This window comes from Brachyhypopomus gauderio, unplaced genomic scaffold (assembly GCF_052324685.1).
Source record: "Brachyhypopomus gauderio isolate BG-103 unplaced genomic scaffold, BGAUD_0.2 sc189, whole genome shotgun sequence".
Classification (NCBI taxonomy): domain Eukaryota; kingdom Metazoa; phylum Chordata; class Actinopteri; order Gymnotiformes; family Hypopomidae; genus Brachyhypopomus; species Brachyhypopomus gauderio.
This window is the reverse complement of record NW_027507010.1, coordinates 1-15,242: the sequence shown is the minus strand read 5'-3', so window position 1 is coordinate 15,242 and position 15,242 is coordinate 1. Positions and strand designations below refer to the sequence as shown.

The 15,242-nt window shown below is 47.9% G+C and overlaps 3 protein-coding genes across 4 annotated transcripts in view; all 3 read right to left on the bottom strand.

Annotated features, from left to right (window-relative positions):
- The window catches only part of LOC143502081 (uncharacterized), a 76,370-nt gene extending 70,418 nt beyond the window's left edge, over positions 1-5,952 (bottom strand). The window contains exons 1-4 of one of the 2 annotated variants that reach the window (XM_076995265.1): positions 5,935-5,952; positions 5,270-5,767; positions 4,848-4,930; positions 3,974-4,736 (exon numbers count right to left, since the gene is read on the bottom strand). In XM_076995265.1, the coding sequence (XP_076851380.1) occupies positions 4,592-4,736; positions 4,848-4,930; positions 5,270-5,767; positions 5,935-5,943 (735 nt within the window). In that variant the 5' untranslated portion in view covers positions 5,944-5,952 and the 3' untranslated portion in view covers positions 3,974-4,591. Of the gene's footprint in view, positions 1-3,973; positions 4,737-4,847; positions 4,931-5,269; positions 5,768-5,934 lie in introns of those variants that run through there. The other variant, XR_013127083.1, reaches the window with a different exon arrangement.
- A 2,396-nt stretch (positions 5,953-8,348) lies between these two features.
- LOC143502086 (uncharacterized) lies at positions 8,349-10,148 on the bottom strand. Its single transcript, XM_076995270.1, has 3 exons — positions 10,047-10,148; positions 8,733-9,478; positions 8,349-8,574 (listed from the first exon to the last, which is right to left on the bottom strand). The coding sequence occupies exons 1-3, from the start codon at positions 10,146-10,148 to the stop codon at positions 8,349-8,351; spliced, it is 1,074 nt and encodes a 357-aa protein (XP_076851385.1).
- A 1,956-nt stretch (positions 10,149-12,104) lies between these two features.
- LOC143502085 (uncharacterized) lies at positions 12,105-14,768 on the bottom strand. Its single transcript, XM_076995269.1, has 7 exons — positions 14,330-14,768; positions 14,034-14,142; positions 13,791-13,931; positions 13,600-13,700; positions 13,390-13,465; positions 12,489-13,222; positions 12,105-12,330 (listed from the first exon to the last, which is right to left on the bottom strand). Exons 2-7 carry the CDS (start codon positions 14,130-14,132, stop codon positions 12,105-12,107), a joined length of 1,377 nt encoding a protein of 458 aa, XP_076851384.1. The 5' UTR covers positions 14,133-14,142; positions 14,330-14,768.
- Between the last annotated feature and the right edge of the window lie 474 nt (positions 14,769-15,242).

The window sequence follows — 15,242 nt, the reverse complement described above, 5'->3', positions numbered from 1 at the left end:
TATAGTGGTTTTTACACAAAGCACCCTTATAGAAGTCCAGAATCATCAACAACAAAAAAAAAAACCCTGGTGAGCAAGCCAAAGGCAACAGTGGTCAAGGAAAATCTCCTTCAAAAACTATAGGAAGAAACCTTGGGAGGAACCAAGACTCACAAGAGGAAACATCATCCTGGTGCCATTAATACAGGTAATGAGTGGAGGACAGAGAAGCCTCTTAAAGAAGTTGTTACAGGTCTGTAACAAAAAAAAAAACATAATATAAACAAAAAACCTTCATTCCATCATTAAACATGAATAGAACTATAAATAATTTTGTATCTTTGTTTCTTCCAGTGTTACAAGAATAATTTAGACAGGTACATCACTGTTTAAATCTAAGGGACCTTGGTAGTTGGTCATTACAACAACCGGTAGTCCACAGCAGATTCACTGAGCCTGAAAGGGTAAGAGGAATGGTTGTGTGCCAGATGTGGTATTCTTTGACTCTTCTGATAGCTCTCTCCACCAGGATTCAGAGACGAGCTATGGCTTGTGTTTTCTCCGTGTCCTCCTTGCTGAAGCAGGTGGATTTCTTGAAGGGGGGGATGATGAGTGTTGCACCAACATCAGACAGCATCTGGTCAATGACAAAGCCCTTGTCTGCCATGCATGCATCTCCTGGTTCCAGTAGGCTGAGAATTCCAGACTGTCTTGTTATTTCCAGTCTTGTTGTGCCAGTCTTTGACTTGGACTTGGTTTCTCAATTTCCATCACACCCTCGTTCCTCTGTGCTTTACTCCAGTACACCAACCTGGATGCTGAGGGAGCAACCGACTCCCAAAAGATCAAAAATACCTTCTCTGATGGAAAACGGGTGTAGAATCTGAACTTCTCATCAGTTGCACAAAATCTGTTGATTTGCAGGCCCCTGAGCTGAGATTCTAATTCTCTGACCTTGACCTCCAATTCTCTGATTTTTTCAGCAGCAGCATCCAGGGCACCTGAAAAATGCCGACAAAAGCATCAGGGTAAAATGTCGTCTTTACAATACAGACATTTATATGGAAGCCCATTCCCACCACCTAAAGTAAAAAAAAAAAAAAAACAGCACATATTTTTTTTTCTCATTATTAAGTAAATTGCTATCTCATTATTTCGAGATACTAAGTCATTATTTTGAGATACTATAGTATATAATGACTTAGAATCTCAAAATAATGAGATAGCAATTTTTTTTTTATTTTACGTGGCGGAAATGGGCTTCCATACATTCCATTTATCTTCTTTATCAGAGCACTGTGTTTTAGAGCAGTATCGCGTAGCTCTTGTCGTGATAAAACGTTTAAAACGTTAAGTCAGTGCTTAATTTGTAAATCAAACGATGCCAGAACGCAAACAGCGGCATGAGACAAGGGGTCACTGATGCCAACAATGTCACCGGCACGCACACAAAACACAACGCTTAGGCACACAAATGTCAAAATAGCAAGCCAATTCGTATATATAAATGACTTTTAAATGATTTACGTGTGTTTTATAAGTGTTTTAAGTGCAGAAGTGCATTTAAGTGCATTTTCAAGTACTTTAGCCTAAATTCCAGCAATTTACAAATCTGAAACACAAAGCAACATTAAAATTTGTCAGGTAAATATTCCTTCCCCTGTTTTTGAGGGGTGTTTCTTTATACTACTAACTAGCACACTAAATAATGTGACGCGGCAAGTATAAACGCCTCCTCCTCCTCCGGAGGTTCGCGCGATGTGTGCGGAGTCGCGCGCTACGGTCACTCGCTAAAGTATAACTAGCTTTATAGGGGAGACGCCTAAAGGCATCGCTAAAAAGGAGGGCTCTTATGTGATTTAGGAAGCCTGAATGTGGCTCTTGTGTTTAAAAAATGTATTTTATAGAATTATTTGTTCAATTAATTGGTTTAACACAGACAGATTTCTTCATAACTTATAATTAGTAGGCTTGAAAGTTACCGGATCGAGGCAGACAGTTCCCGGAACGCACCCTTCAAAATGAAAGAGTTCCCGGATCCTGTTCCGGCAGGATCCGGCTCAAATTAAGCCCTGGTTTTAGTGTACTAATGTGCTAATATACTAATGTACTGAATGTGGTTATCTTGTTTTATCTGTGGCTAATTCCTTGCTGTCAGTTGCACCCAGTGGTGAAAATAAAAATTACATGTAATCAGTTGAACTCCCATTTCAGCTAAAGGTATGCTTACGGGAGTAATCACCACACCTTACAAATCTGTTTAGATGATTTTGTTCTTTCAAATTATAACCAAACATCACAAGCTTTTTGCTAATATCAAAACCTTTTTACTCTCCTTGTTTCCAACCACAATTCCCAGCAGGGCCGGAGTGGGCCACTTTTTCAGCCCGGGAGTTTCATGCCCAAATCCGGCCCAAAATTATTTTTCCCTCCTAATCGGCCCAAACTAGAGATTGACATGAGCCGGCCCATCGGGAATCCTCCCGAATCTCCCGATTAGCCACTCCGGCACTGATTCCCAGCAGCTATAGTTGTGTGAAGTTGATCAGCACATTTCTGGCTTCTCAGGATGTACCACAGCACTAATCAATTTTTGTGGAAGGCATATGACCTCTTTCAGGTACCAGACACTAGGTGGATGAGAGCCCATTTTGAAGATATCCCATTTTGTTTTAAAACAGGTGAAAATACCATATCTTGGCTGTCTAAATGGGCATAATGGCAGGTTGTACAATTTTACTGTTGGCATTTACCATGTCAATGGATGTGTTTATTTTGGCTTTTAAGGGGGTTGTTGGTGGAAAGAAGTTGCAGGATGGCACTCAAATCCCTTCTTTCAGAGAATACATGTATGATATGACACCACTCACAACTCATCTTCAATATACTCATTGGTTGCTTGACTGATAATTTAAAGCTAGGTGTCATGCACAAAACCAAATTACACAGTGGACAGGGAGTCAGGTGATGGGAAAAAAACAGTTTATTTTTTTACACCAACAGGGTATGCAATAACAAAGTCGTTGAGAACAACATAAAACCTTAATTTTGGAGTGTTGGATGTGAATCCTCCATTCGTGTCCCTTTCTCTTACCTTCAAGCTCCTCCCTCTCTTACACCTGGTAGCTGAACTGTCATGATGTAATTGTCCTTCATTCATCAGCTTTGACCCAAGTATGATGCTAGTAGGAAGCAGTTGAAGCAGGCTTTGACCCAACTATGACCTATGACCTCTCAAAGACTGTGGGTTGATGCTGAGGCCTCAGGCCCATTTAATGCTTTACATGGTTCCTTACAGTACACAATAAGGTGATGGAGGGATTCTGCATCTCAGATGCAAAAACCTAACTGTATCAGTCCCCTGATAGAAGTTTGTCATGACACTTGTCAGAAGAAATCTGACAACATGGATGAAGAACAGGATGATGTTCTTGATGACGGTTTCAGTGAAAGTGAACAAGCTCACTCTGGTCAGGATCAAAAGGATATTTACACAGATTCAGCCTATTTGATATGAGTGCTTTAATTCACCTAAATGCAGTATGAACCTAAAATGGATTTATGAGGAAATGGTACAGTGAAATATGCAAAAACTTACTGTTATGATAGTTAAGGGTTCATACTCTCATGCAGCAGTGGAATTCTTTTGGCATTATGGGAGACTTCTGAGAAACTGATAACCAATTTCTGAGAAATGTATCTCCAAGCCCTAACAAAATTAAGACTTCAGTGTGGATTTTTGAAAAATGGTACAGCAGAATCTGTCTACATTTGCCCTGGGGGATAAACAAAGGCTACCAATTCTTGGGTGGTAGTAGAATTTTTTTGGCATTATGGGAAAATTCAGACAAATAGGAAACCACAGTCTCAGAATTAAACAAGCATTTAAGCAGAGATGCTAGGTGAGGGAGTGCAGTTATGACTGACACAGTCCCCAAACGACCGGGGCCCATTTGGTTTTTTCAAGCGGCCAAAATCCCTAGAACTGGAAACTGCTAATATTTAAGATGAGTTTTCTCCTAAGCACATCCCACATTAACCCCATACTTCTGTTTTCCATTCTAGAATTATCCATTACAAATTATTTTGTTCATAACTTTATTGTGTCATTTAAATCAGCAGGACTGGTTGTGTAAAGATCATGGACATGTAAAGGTATAGAATCTAGTAAATTATCAAGAAAATCTCATTTACAGTTTTTAATGGTCAGGTTGAATTTCAGTGTTCCTTTACATTTTGTGTGCACTGAGAAACCAAGTTATTGCTTAGGTAACATGCTATTATACTTTATTTGTTATATGAGCATATGGAAGCATTTCTTTTGTCTTGTCTTTAACACTTCCGCTCCTCACGCGCTCGTCTGCCTTCTCTAGAGCCTGGCGCACCAGACAGAGACGCTGCCGCATCTTCCCTGCAGTCATCGCCGTTGGGCTCAAAGGCGTCCGCGGTTGCCACGGGCCTCTCTAAAGCCACGTGCCCGTCGCCCCCCTGTGAGCAGAGGTCGTGGTTGGCCTCTGGGGGCGCCGTGGTGCCTTTCGTCACATGGGTGTCGTAGCAGTAGATGGGCTCCTCAGCCGAGGCCGTCTGGGTGCGAGGCGTGGTGTCGGTTGGCTTAGCTGGCGTCTCGGGGGCTGAATGGGGCCTGTGCGGAGGCGGGGACAGCGGGGACATGTTGAGTGAGAGGCTCGGACATCGCTTTTGTCCGTCCAGAGGAAGGCGAAGGAGGGAGCGTGGCATCAGAGCACGATGGCTTGGAGCTGAACAGAGAAGAAAAAGGCAGCAGTGTTACTCACTTCATCTACCTGCAGTGTTTCCTTTCTATTCGCTGAATGAGTGAATCTGAAAGATGACCAGAGCGGCTTGTGTACCTGTATGCGTTCTTTCTGAGCTGGGAGTCCAACCCGCTGGTGGGGCTCACCAGGGAAGATAAAGATGCTCCAATTTCTGTAGCCTGAACAACGCAAGCAACAAAAAGCTGTTAACGGCCATTTGATGGCTTCAGTTTACCGATTATATTACTTAATGGGTTCACAATTCCTCTGTCTAATTCCTCTTGTCTAATAGTATTATCTGAATACTGAAGCTGATGGAACTACACAGCTATAGCATTTCAGGAGTAGAACCAGGAAACCATGTGCTGTTTGCAAATATTCAAATGAAAGCATTTTTGGTCTTTAAATGTTAAAGTAATATAAAACATACATATGCAGAATTTAAAAAATACTGTGATAAAAAAGGTACCCCACCGAAAACACCATCGCTTAATCAGCTTTGACTGATCAATTTATACCTTATCACATGGTTTGAAGCCATTGACTTTATGGTGGCCATTTTGGGCACTGTGAACAAGTCCCGATCCGTTTTCTCGTGGGAGAATTCCGGGGAAGCAACTGGAACCGTTGGTCTTGGGCGTGAGGGAGCTTGAGCTGTGGAAGAGGGGACCATCCATCCCACCTTTCCCGTCGGATGCCTTGGCACCAGGGTAAGACTTCCCTGTGCCATTATCCAAGGCTCCGCCTTCCTGGTCGGACTCGTCGGATGACTCTTGGCCATACGGAACCAGGAAAGCTGCTCTATTGTGAGCGGCGGCGCCACCGTTCACCTGCACAGGCCAACTGAGGTCTGAGGTAGACTGTGGTGCGCTGGAGGAAGAGGACGAGGGCAGCGGGCGCAGGTGGGATGCGGCAGCCGAAGAACTGCAGGGGCTGGGCCGGCTCTTCGGGACGCTGCTGCTGTTGCTGCCGCCAGGCTTTGAGCCACCTTGGTCCTCCTTCATGGGAGAGTTATTCTGCAAAGTGAACAGCGGTCAGTTATGGGAAATCTGAATATAAGGAACAGAAAGTAAGAGTTTAACAGTGTAAACAAACAAAACACAGCCCTCTCAATTATACTAGTGAACAATAACAACCAGTTCCCAGTCAGATTTCCTGGCATGGTGCAGTGGTGTGGTGATACCTTTGCCATGTGAGGAGGAAGCTGTGAACCGATGACGGAGGTGGAGGTGAACTGAGGCCCGTTCACCTTGGCCGTGCTGACCGGGCGAGGGGAGCAATGACCGGGACCATGGGTCACAGAGTTACATAAGATCTGTTGACCTAAAAATGATGCATTGGGGGGGGGATAAAAGTGTATAAAATGCCTTTCATACCACTGCTCATTACTAGTTTGTAATGGATAATTGAAACTTGGAAAGAAAGTTGACCCTTATGCACCTGAGTGACGTTAAGTTGGTATTAGTCCTCAGTAGTACAGTTGTGGTCAAAAGTTTACATACACTTGTAAAAAACATAATGTTATGGCTGTCTTGAGTTTTCAATAAGTTCTACAACTCTTATTTTTCTGTGATAGAGTGATCGGAACACATACATGTTTGTCACAAAAAACAGTCATAAAATTTGGTTCTTTCATAAATTTATTATGGGTCTGCTGAAAATGTCACCAAATCTGCTGGGTCAAAAATATACATACAGCAACAAAATTTGTCAATTTTGGTGATGTAGCGAGTTGTGTCAATCAAATTAGCTTCATGTCATGGCCTCTTCACTTCTTGTAAGTGATTCTGATTGACTACAGCTGTTGACTTCTCATGAGCCCATTTAAATAGGGCTCATTTGACCCAGTGATTAGACTCAGCTACAAAAGCTACAATGGGAAAGTCAAAGGAACTCAGTGTGGATCTGAAAAAGCGAATTATTGACTTGAACAAGTCAGGGAAGTCACTTGGAGCCATTTCAAAGCAGCTACAGGTCCCAAGAGCAACTGTGCAGACAATTATACGCAAGTACAAAGTGCATGGAACAGTTGTGTCACTGCCACGATCAGGAAGAAAACGCAAGCTATCACATGCTGCCGAGAGGAGATTGGTCAGGATGGTCAAGAGTCAACCAAGAATCACCAAGAAGCAGGTCTGCAAGGATTTGGAAGCTGATGGAACACAGGTGTCAGTCTCCACAGTCAAGCGTGTTTTACATCGCCATGGACTGAGAGGCTGCCGTGCAAGAAAGAAGCCCTTGCTCCAGAAAAGGCACCTTAAGACTCGGCTGAAGTTTGCTGCTGATCACATGGACAAAGATAAAACCTTCTGGAGGAAAGTTCTCTGGTCAGACGAAACAAAAATTGAGCTGTTTGGCCACAACACCCAGCAATATGTTTGGAGGAGAAAAGGTGAGGCCTTTAATCCCAGGAACACCATGCCTACTGTCAAGCATGGTGGTGGTAGTATTATGCTCTGGGGATGTTTTGCTGCCAGTGGAACTGGTTCTTTGCAGAAAGTAAATGGGATAATGAAGAAGGAGGATTACCTCCAAATTCTGCAGGAAAACTTAAAACCATCAGCCCGAAGGTTGGGTCTTGGGCGCAGTTGGGTGTTCCAACAAGACAATGACCCAAAACACACATCAAAAGTGGTAAAGGAATGGCTAAACCAGGCTAGAATTAAGGTTTTAGAATGGCCTTCCCAAAGTCCTGACTTAAACCCCATTGAGAACATGTGGACAGTGCTAAAGAAACAGGTTCATGCAAGAAAACCATCACATTTAGCTGAACTGCACCAATTCTGTCAAGAAGAGTGGTCAAACATTCGACCTGAAGCTTGCCAGGAGCTTGTGGATGGCTACCAAAAGCGCCTAGTTGCCGTGAAAATGGCCAAGGGACATGTAACCAAATACTAATGTTGCTGTATGTATATTTTTGACCCAGCAGATTTGGTGACATTTTCAGCAGACCCATAATAAATTTATGAAAGAACCAAATTTTATGACTGTTTTTTGTGACAAACATGTATGTGTTCCGATCACTCTATCACAGAAAAATAAGAGTTGTAGAACTTATTGAAAACTCAAGACAGCCATAACATTATGTTTTTTACAAGTGTATGTAAACTTTTGACCACAACTGTAGGTGGCTTGGCGCTGGGTGAAGACCCGTCTGGGTCGCAGCTGAGGCGGCGCACACACTTCCGCTCCTCACACGCTCGTCTGCCTTCTCTAGAGCCTGGCGCACCAGACAGAGACGCCACCGCATCTTCCCTGCAGTCATCGCCGTTGGGCACAAAGGCGTCCGCGGTTGCCACGGGCCTCTCTAAAGCCACGTGCCCGTCGCCCCCCTGTGAGCAGAGGTCGTGGTTGGCCTCTGGGGGCGCCGTGGTGCCTTTCGTCACATGGGTGTCGTGGCAGTAGATGGGCTCCTCAGCCGAGGCCGTCTGGGTGCGAGGCGTGGTGTCGGTTGGCTTAGCTGGCGTCTCGGGGGCTGAATGGGGCCTGTGCGGAGGCGGGGACAGCAGGGGAGCGATATCCTGAGTAAGAGGCTCGGACATCGCTTTTGTCTGTCCAGAGGAAGGCGAAGGAGGGAGCGTGGCATCAGAGCACGATCTACTGAGTCTGGTAATAGTCCTCAGTAGTAGGTCGCTTGGCGCTGGGTGAAGACTCGTCTGGGTCGGAGCTGAGGCAGCGCTTACGTTTGTCTAAGCTGTGGCCAGAGCGACACTCCATTCGAGGCTCCTCCTCCAAGTTGTGCCTCCTCCTCTTCTTTTTCATCTTTTTGTGTCGGAAGGAGCTGCTGTCCCCATTCCTGTCTGATGGGTCCCTCTCAGAACTCCTGCAGATTGAAAATGATTTGCTTAAGGAAACTGTAGTACACTTTCTGGCTTATGGTTGCTAGATTTTCTACAACAGTAACAGTTCTGTTTGCTGACCCCTCCTGGTCACACACAGTATAGCAATGGCCGTTCTCATGCAACATAAATAGCTCCTTACCTCCGCTTGTCCTTCTTCTTCTTCTTGGATTTCTTATGTTTTTTGACAGGCCGCTCTTCACATGGATCCTCCCTGTCCGACAGGCTACGCTTTTGTGCCTGGGGCCGCGGGGCAGGGCTGGCGGGGCGTGGTGCTTTAGCCCGCTTGTGTCCCGAGTCTTTCTTCCCAACATAGTACTCAAATGAGCGAGGGAAGTCACCTTGACCATTCTCCACATCCCGGTCTCGTTCGTCCTTGCTGCTGTGATGGCGCCGGTGGTGGTAGTGGTCTCGGCGGTGGTGGGTGTGCCCGTCCCGGTGGCGATCTCCCTCTCGCTCTCCAGGGATCCTCTCTCGACTGGCCGAGCGATCCTTATCAGTATGGTGGTCTCTGTTGGAACGATGGCGATGGCGATGGCGGTGCCCGTAGCGCTCCCGACTCCGGTTTTCCCGCTCGCGATAATGTCCCTGCCTGGATCTGCCTCGCTCCTTCAGGGTGGAGGAAAGGTGTGGCTGCCCAGAGTCTTTATCACACTTCCGCTCCTCACGCGCTCGTCTGCCTTCACTAGAGCCTGGCGCACCAGACAGAGATGCTGCTCTATTGTGAGCGGCGGCGCCACCGTTCACCTGCACAGGCCGTCTGAGGTCAGAGGTCGGGGATGCGGCAGCCGAAGAACTGCAGGGGCTGGGCTGGCTCTTCGGGACGCTGCCGCTGTTGCTGCCGCCAGGCTTTGAGCCACCTTGGTCCTCCTTCACGGGAGAGTTATTCTGCAAAGTGAACAGCGGTCAGTTATGGGAAATCTGAATATCAGGAACAGAAAGTAAGAGTTTAACAGTGTAAACAAACAAAACACAGCCCTCTCAATTATACTAGTGAACAATAACAACCAGTTCCCAGTCAGATTTCCTGGCATGGTGCAGTGGTGCGGTGATACCTTTGCCATGTGAGGAGGAAGCTGTGGACCGATGAAGGAGGTGGAGGTGAACTGAGGCCCGTTCACCTTGGCCGTGCTGACCGGGCGAGGGGAGCAATGACCGGGACCACGGGTCACAGAGTTACAGTCAATAAAAGTGTATAAAATACCTTTCTAAATATTCCACTATTCAAAAATCTGGAGCTGGTTTAAACATTAGGTTGAACTTACCGGATGTAGAACAGTAAATACGCTTGTTGGTTCAGCACTGATTGTATGTCGCTTACAGTTACTGATGCGTCGTTCATCTTATACCACTGCCCATTACCAGACTGAAATAAAAACATTATTCCATCCATTAGCTAGAGCAGAAACTCAGTGCAAAAACGCAGAGATTGCTGAAACCGCGCAGCACATCAAACCTTCACATAGCAGTAGTAGTGTCCGGCGTGGCAGCTAATCCCGGAGTGGACCAGCACAGCGTACAGGCCGTAGAGCTGTGGCTCTCCGTGGGACTGCGACATGAACGGACGCATGTCCAGATACTCTGGATACCTCACGTCCTGCACAGGGGGACAGAGAACAGTTGTGCAACGGCATAGATCACGTGCAACGACTAAGGAAAGTGTACAACAGTGCGGCAGAATTAAGTACGGTGGTCAAACCTTTGCAATTTTGCTTCCGTTGAAGTCGAAGCGCTTTAAAACAATGGTGAGCACATTCGAGCTACGGTGGACGGTAAATCTTTTTCAGGCATGAACCATTTTCTTACATCTACAAACACAACCAAATTCACAATGAGGACAGAAAAGATAATAGGCAACACAGACCACAGTAAATTCACCACTAGTGGTCCCATGACAACAAATAGAGCTTGGTTTATCTCCAGAGATAAACTGGTGTGCCTCAGACTTATCCAAGATAGACTTGCCGTGTGTTAAGGGACAGAAGTAAAGAGCACCTTTATCCCAGTCATCATCGTTGGGCACAAAGGCGTCTGCGGTTGCCACGGGCCTCTCTCCGTTGGTCTTGGGCGTGAGGGAGCTTGAGCTGTGGAAGAGGGGACCATCCATCCCACCTTTCCCGTCGGATGCCTTGGCACCAGGGTAAGACTTCCCTGTGCCATTATCCAAGGCTCCGCCTTCCTGGTCGGACTCGTCGGATGACTCTTGGCCATACGGAACCAGGAAAGCTGCTCTATTGTGAGCGGTGGCGCCACCGTTCACCTGCACAGGCCAACTGAGGTCTGAGGTAGACTGTGGTGCGCTGGAGGAAGAGGACGAGGGCAGCGGGCGCAGGTGGGATGCGGCAGCCGAAGAACTGCAGGGGCTGGGCCGGCTCTTCGGGACGCTGCTGCTGTTGCTGCCGCCAGGCTTTGAGCCACCATGGTCCTCCTTCATGGGAGAGTTATTCTGCAAAGTGAACAGCGGTCAGTTATGGGAAATCTGAATATAAGGAACAGAAAGTAAGAGTTTAACAGTGTAAACTAACAAAACACAGCCCTCTCAATTATACTAGTGAACAATAACAACCAGTTCCCAGTCAGATTTCCTGGCATGGTGCAGTGGTGCGGTGATACCTTTGCCATGTGAGGAGGAAGCTGTGGACCGATGAAGGAGGTGGAGGTGAACTGAGGCCCGTTCACCTTGGCCGTGCTGACCGGGCGAGGGGAGCAATGACCGGGACCACGGGTCACAGAGTTACAGTCTCAGTTTAAGATCTGTTGACCTAAAAATGATGGATTGGGGGGGGGGGAATAAAAGTGTATAAAATGCCTTTCTAAATATTCTAAATATAATGGTTTAAACATTAGATTGAAATGACTGGATGTAGAACAGTAAGTACGCCTGTTGGTTCAGCACTGATCGTATGTCACTTAGAGATACTGATGCATCGTTCATCTCATACCACTGCTCATTACTAGTTTGTAATGGATAATTGAAACTTGGAAAGAAAGTTGACCCTTATGCACCTGAGTGACGTTAAGTTGGTAATAGTCCTCAGTAGTAGGTCGCTTGGCGCTGGGTGAAGACCCGTCTGGGTCGCAGCTGAGGCGGCGCACACACTTCCGCTCCTCACGCGCTCGTCTGCCTTCTCTAGAGCCTGGCGCACCAGACAGAGACGCCACCGCATCTTCCCTGCAGTCATCCTCGTTGGGCACAAAGGCGTCCGCGGTTGCCACGGGCCTCTCTAAAGCCACGTGCCCGTCGCCCCCCTGTGAGCAGAGGTCGTGGTTGGCCTCTGGGGGCGCCGTGGTGCCTTTCGTCACATGGGTGTCGTGGCAGTAGATGGGCTCCTCAGCCGAGGCCATCTGGGTGCGAGGCGTGGTGTCGGTTGGCTTAGCTGGCGTCTCGGGGGCTGAATGGGGCCTGTGAGGAGGCGGGGACAGCGGGGGAGCGACATCCTGAGTGAGAGGGTCGGACATCGCTTTTGTCTGTCCAGAGGAAGGCGAAGGAGGGAGCGTGGCATCAGAGCACGATCTACTGAGTCTGGTAATAGTCCTCAGTAGTAGGTCGCTTGGCGCTGGGTGAAGACTCGTCTGGGTCGGAGCTGAGGCGGCGCTTACGTTTGTCTAAGCTGTGGCCAGAGCGACACTCCATACGAGGCTCCTCCTCCAAGTTGTGCCTCCTCCTCTTCTTTTTCATCTTTTTGTGTCGGAAGGAGCTGCTGTCCCCATTCCTGTCTGATGGGTCCCTCTCAGAACTCCTGCAGATTGAAAATGATTTGCTTAAGGAAACTGTAGTACACTTTCTGGCTTATGGTTGCTAGATTTTCTACAACAGTAACAGTTCTGTTTGCTGACCCCTCCTGGTCACACACAGTATAGCAATGGCCGTTCTCATGCAACATAAATAGCTCCTTACCTCCGCTTGTCCTTGTTCTTCTTCTTGGATTTCTTATGTTTTTTGACAGGCCGCTCTTCACATGGATCCTCCCTGTCCGACAGGCTACGCTTTTGTGCCTGGGGCCGCGGGGCAGGGCTGGCGGGGCGTGGTGCTTTAGCCCGCTTGTGTCCCGAGTCTTTCTTCCCAACATAGTACTCAAATGAGCGAGGGAAGTCACCTTGACCATTCTCCACATCCCGGTCTCGTTCGTCCTTGCTGCTGTGATGGCGCCGGTGGTGGTAGTGGTCTCGGCGGTGGTGGGTGTGCCCGTCCCGGTGGCGATCTCCCTCTCGCTCTCCAGGGATCCTCTCTCGACTGGCCGAGCGATCCTTATCAGTATGGTGGTCTCTGTTGGGACGATGGCGATGGCGATGGCGGTGCCCGTAGCGCTCCCGACTCCGGGTTTCCCGCTCTCGATAATGTCCCTGCCTGGATCTGCCTCGCTCCTTCAGGGTGGAGGAAAGGTGTGGCTGCTCAGAGTCTTTATCACACTTCCGCTCCTCACGCGCTCGTCTGCCTTCACTAGAGCCTGGCGCACCAGACAGAGATGCTGCTCTATTGTGAGCGGCGGCGCCGCCGTTCACCTGCACAGGCCGTCTGAGGTCAGAGGTCGGGGATGCGGCAGCCGAAGAAATGCAGTGACTGGGCTGGCTCTTCGGGACACTGCTGCCAGGCTTTGAGCCACCTTGGTCCTCCTTCATGGGAGAGTTATTCTGCAAAGTGAACAGCGGTCAGTTATGGGAAATCTGAATATAAGGAACAGAAAGTAAGAGTTTAACAGTGTAAACAAACAAAACACAGCCCTCTCAATTATACTAGTGAACAATAACAACCAGTTCCAAGTCAGATTTCCTGGCATGGTGCAGTGGTGTAGTGATACCTTTGCCATGTGAGGAGAAAGCTGTGGACTGATGACGGAGGTGGAGGTGAACTGAGGCCCGTTCACCTTGGCCGTGCTGACCGGGCGAGGGGAGCAATGACCGGGACCACGGGTCACAGAGTTACAGTCAATAAAAGTGTATAAAATGCCTTTCTAAATATTCCACTATTCAAAAATCTGGAGCTGGTTTAAACATTAGGTTGAACTTACCGGATGTAGAACAGTAAATACGCTTGTTGGTTCAGCACTGATTGTATGTCGCTTACAGTTACTGATGCGTCGTTCATCTTATACCACTGCCCATTACCAGACTGAAATAAAAACATTATTCCATCCATTAGCTAGAGCAGAAACTCAGTGCAAAAACGCAGAGAATGCTGAAACCGCGCAGCACATCAAACCTTCACATAGCAGTAGTAGTGTCCGGCGTGGCAGCTAAACCTGGAGTGGACGAGCACAGCGTACAGGCCGTAGAGCTGTGGCTCTCCGTGGGACTGCGACATGAACGGACGCATGTCCAGATACTCTGGATACCTCACGTCCTGCACAGGGGGACAGAGAACAGTTGTGCAACGGCATAGATCACGTGAAACGACTAAGGAAAGTGTACAACAGTGCGGCAGAATTAAGTACGGTGGTCAAACCTTTGCAATTTTGCTTCCGTTGAAGTCGAAGCGCTTTAAAGCAATGGTGAGCACATTCGAGCTACGGCGGACGGTAAATCTTTTTGAGGCATGAACCATTTTCTTACATCTACAAACACAACCAAATTCACAATGAGGACAGAAAAGATAATAGGCAACACAGACCACAGTAAATTCACCACTAGTGGTCCCATGACAACAAATAGAGCTTGGTTTATCTCCAGAGATAAACCGGTGTGCCTCAGACTTATCCAAGATAGTCTTGCCGTGTGTTAAGGGACAGAAGTAAAGAGCACCTTTATCCCAGTCATCGTCGTTGGGCACAAAGGCGTCCGCGGTTGCCACGGGCCTCTCTCCGTTGGTCTTGGGCGTGAGGCAGCTTGAGCTGTGGAAGAGGGGACCATCCATCCCACCTTTCCCGTCGGATGCCTTGGCACCAGGGTAAGACTTCCCTGTGCCATTATCCAAGGCTCCGCCTTCCTGGTCGGACTCGTCGGATGACTCTTGGCCATACGGAACCAGGAAAGCTGCTCTATTGTGAGCGGCGGCGCCACCGTTCACCTGCACAGGCCAACTGAGGTCTGAGGTAGACTGTGGTGCGCTGGAGGAAGAGGACGAGGGCAGCGGGCGCAGGTGGGATGCGGCAGCCGAAGAACTGCAGGTGCTGGGCCGGCTCTTCGGGACGCTGCCGCTGTTGCTGCTGCCAGGCTTTGAGCCACCTTGGTCCTCCTTCATGGGAGAGTTATTCTGCAAAGTGAACAGCGGTCAGTTATGGGAAATCTGAATATCAGGAACAGAAAGTAAGAGTTTAACAGTGTAAACACACAAAACACAGCCCTCTCAATTATACTAGTGAACAATAACAACCAGTTCCCAGTCAGATTTCCTGGCATGGTGCAGTGGTGCGGTGATACCTTTGCCATGTGAGGAGGAAGCTGTGGACTGATGAAGGAGGTGGAGGTGAACTGAGGCCCGTTCACCTTGGCCGTGCTGACCGGGGCGAGGGGAGCAATGACCGGGACCACGGGTCACAGAGTTACAGTCTCAGTTTAAGATCTGTTGACCTAAAAATGATGGATGGGGGGGCGGGGGGGGGGGGTGGTATAAAATGCCTTTCTAAATATTCTAAATATAATGGTTTAAACATTAGATTGAAATGACTGGATGTAGAACAGTAAGTACGCCTGTTGGTTCAGCACTGATCGTATG

Coding starts and splice junctions, on each gene's coding strand:
- LOC143502086 (XM_076995270.1), bottom strand. CDS start 10,148: ATGTCGCAGTCCCACGGAGAGCCACAGCTCTACGGCCTGTACGCTGTG. Junction 9,479..10,046: donor ACTACTACTGCTATGTGAAG/GTTTGATGTGCT, acceptor TTCACTTTGCAG/AATAACTCTCCCGTGAAGGA. Junction 8,575..8,732: donor AAGAAGAAGGACAAGCGGAG/GTAAGGAGCTAT, acceptor TTCAATCTGCAG/GAGTTCTGAGAGGGACCCAT.
- LOC143502085 (XM_076995269.1), bottom strand. CDS start 14,132: ATGGTTCATGCCTCAAAAAGATTTACCGTCCGCCGTAGCTCGAATGTG. Junction 13,223..13,389: donor TTTCTCCTCACATGGCAAAG/GTATCACTACAC, acceptor TTCACTTTGCAG/AATAACTCTCCCATGAAGGA. Junction 12,331..12,488: donor AAGAACAAGGACAAGCGGAG/GTAAGGAGCTAT, acceptor TTCAATCTGCAG/GAGTTCTGAGAGGGACCCAT.